This window comes from Olea europaea, chromosome 10 (assembly GCF_002742605.1).
Source record: "Olea europaea var. sylvestris chromosome 10, O_europaea_v1, whole genome shotgun sequence".
NCBI classification, from domain to species: domain Eukaryota; kingdom Viridiplantae; phylum Streptophyta; class Magnoliopsida; order Lamiales; family Oleaceae; genus Olea; species Olea europaea.
Genome location: NC_036246.1, coordinates 37,752,252 through 37,756,013, shown reverse-complemented (window position 1 = coordinate 37,756,013; position 3,762 = coordinate 37,752,252). Strand labels below are relative to the sequence as shown.

At 33.8% G+C, this 3,762-nt stretch overlaps 1 protein-coding gene across 1 annotated transcript in view; it reads left to right on the top strand.

Annotated features, from left to right (window-relative positions):
- The window catches only part of LOC111402118 (R3H domain-containing protein 2-like), a 30,706-nt gene that overhangs the window by 13,653 nt on the left and 13,291 nt on the right, over window positions 1-3,762 (top strand). Inside the window, exons 2-5 of the mRNA XM_023030198.1 lie at window positions 81-181; window positions 758-835; window positions 979-1,050; window positions 1,359-1,453. Of these exons, the coding sequence (XP_022885966.1) occupies window positions 81-181; window positions 758-835; window positions 979-1,050; window positions 1,359-1,453 (346 nt within the window). The remainder of the gene's footprint in view (window positions 1-80; window positions 182-757; window positions 836-978; window positions 1,051-1,358; window positions 1,454-3,762) is intronic.

Below are 3,762 nucleotides of genomic sequence, written 5' to 3'. Positions count from 1 at the left end.
AAACAGTCAGTAGAGTATTCTCACTTTAGAAATTTGTTTTGTCACTCTTTGTTGGTTCTTCATGCATATTACATATGCAGGTTGAAGAGTTGGCTTTTCTTATTAAAGACAACCTTCCTTGCAAGCACCTCGTTCTGTCCATGGAAGAGGCACTGATCAATTTCCTTCAGGATGATACAAGGTATCTTATGTGAATGTTTTGAAATAGATGTTTGGAGAGAACTATGTAGTTATTCACCAGCATAGGTTTCTAATTTTTGACATGTAACTAAATTCCAGTGAGAGTAGGAAGATGCATCTGATAACACTATATCGAGCACCATAGGTTTCTAGATATCATTTGGAGCAAAGACTTTGAAGTAAAAGAGGAAGAGTTACTGGTTTTGCTCTTACAGATTTCACTTCTCTTATTCATAAATTCAGTGCAACTGGTTGCCCCTGGTTCCTGCCCTGGGCAAATTTTCTTTCATTTCCTTTTCCTCTGAAACATCAAATAACTTCTTACTATACTAGACTGTCATGTTTCTAAACCAAATCTTTTGTGATCACGTCTGCTATATGTCATCCTAACCATGAAGTTTTATATTTTCTTTATCCATCATAACAGAAAATACACACTTGCATATTGCAATAGCTACTCTTCTCAATCCATATATGAGCGATCACTTGACCAAATTCTCAATCTTTTAGCTTGCAATGTAGAAATACTTAGTACCGTTAAATATGCTTTTAACATGCATAATTGCATTCTACGCAGATTAGATGGGGAGCTGGAACTTGAACCAATGAATCCTTATAACCGCCTGCTCATACATCGCCTTGCTGACATTTTTGGGTATTTGTGCTTCAGAAGTTATTACTGGCTTTATCGATATCTTTCACTGCATATGTGCTGGGACGTCTATTGAAAATAGTATATAAAGCACATCATTGGTTCAGTGACATATGATAGATATAATGATTGTGTTGTCATGCTAGATTTTCTCATCATTCAGTTGGTGAAGGAGATGAGAGACACTTAATTTTGAAGCGTTGCTCAGAGACGTCAATGTAAGTGAAAGCCAATTATTTATTGCTGAAACTTTATCTATACATCTATAGTTCGTGTCAGATAAATTGGTGTATTTATTGGATCCTTGCATATTTTATCTTTATATTTATTAATTAAAATTATGCATGAAGAATTAAACCTAAACTAAAATTTACTTTTCTTAAATATCTCATAAAAAGGACCTGATAAATTCTGTTTCTGTTAAAATTAAGAAAAAAATTTCTTTAAAATTGTGAGGTCTGAATTTCATTAATGGCTTTGATGGGACAGTTGTTTAAGTTATTTTATACATTGGATTGAACTGCAGACCTTCGATCTTTGTGAGCGATCTCCTATGGCAGTACGATGACGTGCAATTTCCCATGAATATTGTTGTATTAAGACGGAAAGAAGTTCAACCAGGTAAATTATATTTTCCGGCAAAGTAATGCTAAGTGATGTAAAGTGAATTTTTCTTTTTATTGTATGGAATCAGTCACTGGTGGTATCAAGAATTCATAATACTATTGGAACATATAACTGACATCCTCTCTGCTGTTCAAGTGATTCTGATCTTCAAAAATATAAGCTAACTTTTTATCTGCCAAAGAACTCTTGGGAAGTTAGTAATGATATTATGCTTTGGAACCACCTTCCTAGGTAAGTGAAGAAGAATTCTAAAATGGAAAAAAGAAAGGGGGTGGGGGTGACTTAAACATCCATGTTTGGTCATTTTCACTAGAGGAATTAAGTCATTAAGCCCTTGTTTGAGCCACATTATTTTCCTTAGAATGCATTTTTGAATAGTGTATTGATGGGAAATGTGTAGTTAAAAAATAAAGAAAAGTTTTGGATTTGTGGGTAATATTATTTTATTAAAGAATGTGTGGTTAAAATGATGTCAAATTACTGTTTAAGAATGTATTTTTTTGAAAAAAAATGCGGTTCCAACATGGCCTAAGATTGCTTCTCTTGGTGAAGCAGATATATTGATAGATTTCAGAAAAAGCGTTGGATCCAGAATCTCTTTTGTTGTTTTCCACGAAGTAGCTTTGTCTAGCACCCCAAATATTGGAAGCTAAGGTCACTTCACGATGCTAAACAAAGGTGTACGAAATGGATGAATGATCAGAGCATTGATAAGAGAATTGATAAAAACTCTCAAAGGCAAATGTGTATTGGGTAAAATGATTAGTAACTTGTAAGGAGTAGTAGTGGGTCCCACGGCATGTGTGGACAACAAAAGGGTAGTATTTATGAATGTGGACTTGAAATTAATATTTGACTTGAATTTATAAGTTACTTATTAGTATACCCAAACATAGGCCAAGTCTTGTGTTCACGAAATATTCCTTTTCGATTTTAAAACTCACCGCAAGTGTACGGTTCGTTAACAAGTAATAAAATGGATTATGAGTCTAAGTATCGTTCCCACGAGGATTGAATTAGCTCTAATTAGACTAATGTGACCTTAACCGAATCTAATTGAATGAAAATTTGGTTTAAATGTGAAAAGCCCTAATTCTGGAAGAAATCCCCAATTTGAAACCCTAATTGCAAAGAAAACCCTAATTTCGAAATTTCACTAATCGAATTAAATAAACACGCAATTAAAATGTAAATATGCAATTTTATCACAAATATATTGAAATGAATCGAAATGAAATCATTAAGAACTTGAATCCCCAATTGACTATTAAAAACCCTAATTTCACAAATTCAACGAATCGATGGAACAAAATGCCAATTCAATGTTCCTAAATTATCCAATACACTCTCTCGATATATATTGAATCTACTCTTACACACCACCAGCCTATATTTCTATGGATGATACAATGTATAAGAATGCATGACTTTTTATGAACATCTTCATGAATTGCATAAAGCATAGAGATAAGTTTCCATCCCCTATCGGATCCTATGTCAATTTATATTCTATCGAATTTATTCCCCTTCTTTCGAATGCAAAGAACAAATCATCTACAATCACATAACAATTGGCCAAATAATTATGGAAGCATTCAAATCATATAAATCAAACATTTGTCCAACGAAACTATTGTTGAATTAATGAAATAATGGAAATTTAAATCATCAAAAGGTTCATCAAATTCCTAATGAACAAAAATCCTAGCCTATCATATTTTGAAGAAAATTACAAAAGTTCAATAAAGGAGAAGACATCACCCTATTATAATTGTTGCTTGGAATCTTCAATCTTGATGAAACCCTCCTTCTTCTTGCATAAATTCTTGGATCTTGATGTTCTTGTGTGCCTCTTTTCTCCCAAAAATGTCTACTCTCGTTCTGGACGTGTTTTAGGGTATATATAGCGTGTCCAATTTAGGTAAGAAAGGAGTTAGAGTCGAAAAAGGAAACTGCAGAAAACCTCCCGAAGTTTCTTCTATGCGACCGCATAGAAGAAACCTATGCGGTCGCATAGGTCATTTGAGTTGCCCAATTTTTTTCCCTGTATCCATCTATGCGACCGCATAGATGGTTACACTATGCGGTCGCATAGATGTAACAAACTATGTGGTTTTTACATTTTGGTCCCTGAACTTCCTTGTTGCTTCTCTTGACTTCTTTCTTCGATTTCTTCATCTTTTCAACAAATTTTATCTTCCAATTGATGATTGATACCATCAATTCTCATGCCCCTCATTCAGCACATCTTTTGAGTATTTGCGCTTTAGTCCTCCAACTTTCAATTGTCTTCATTTCAGTCC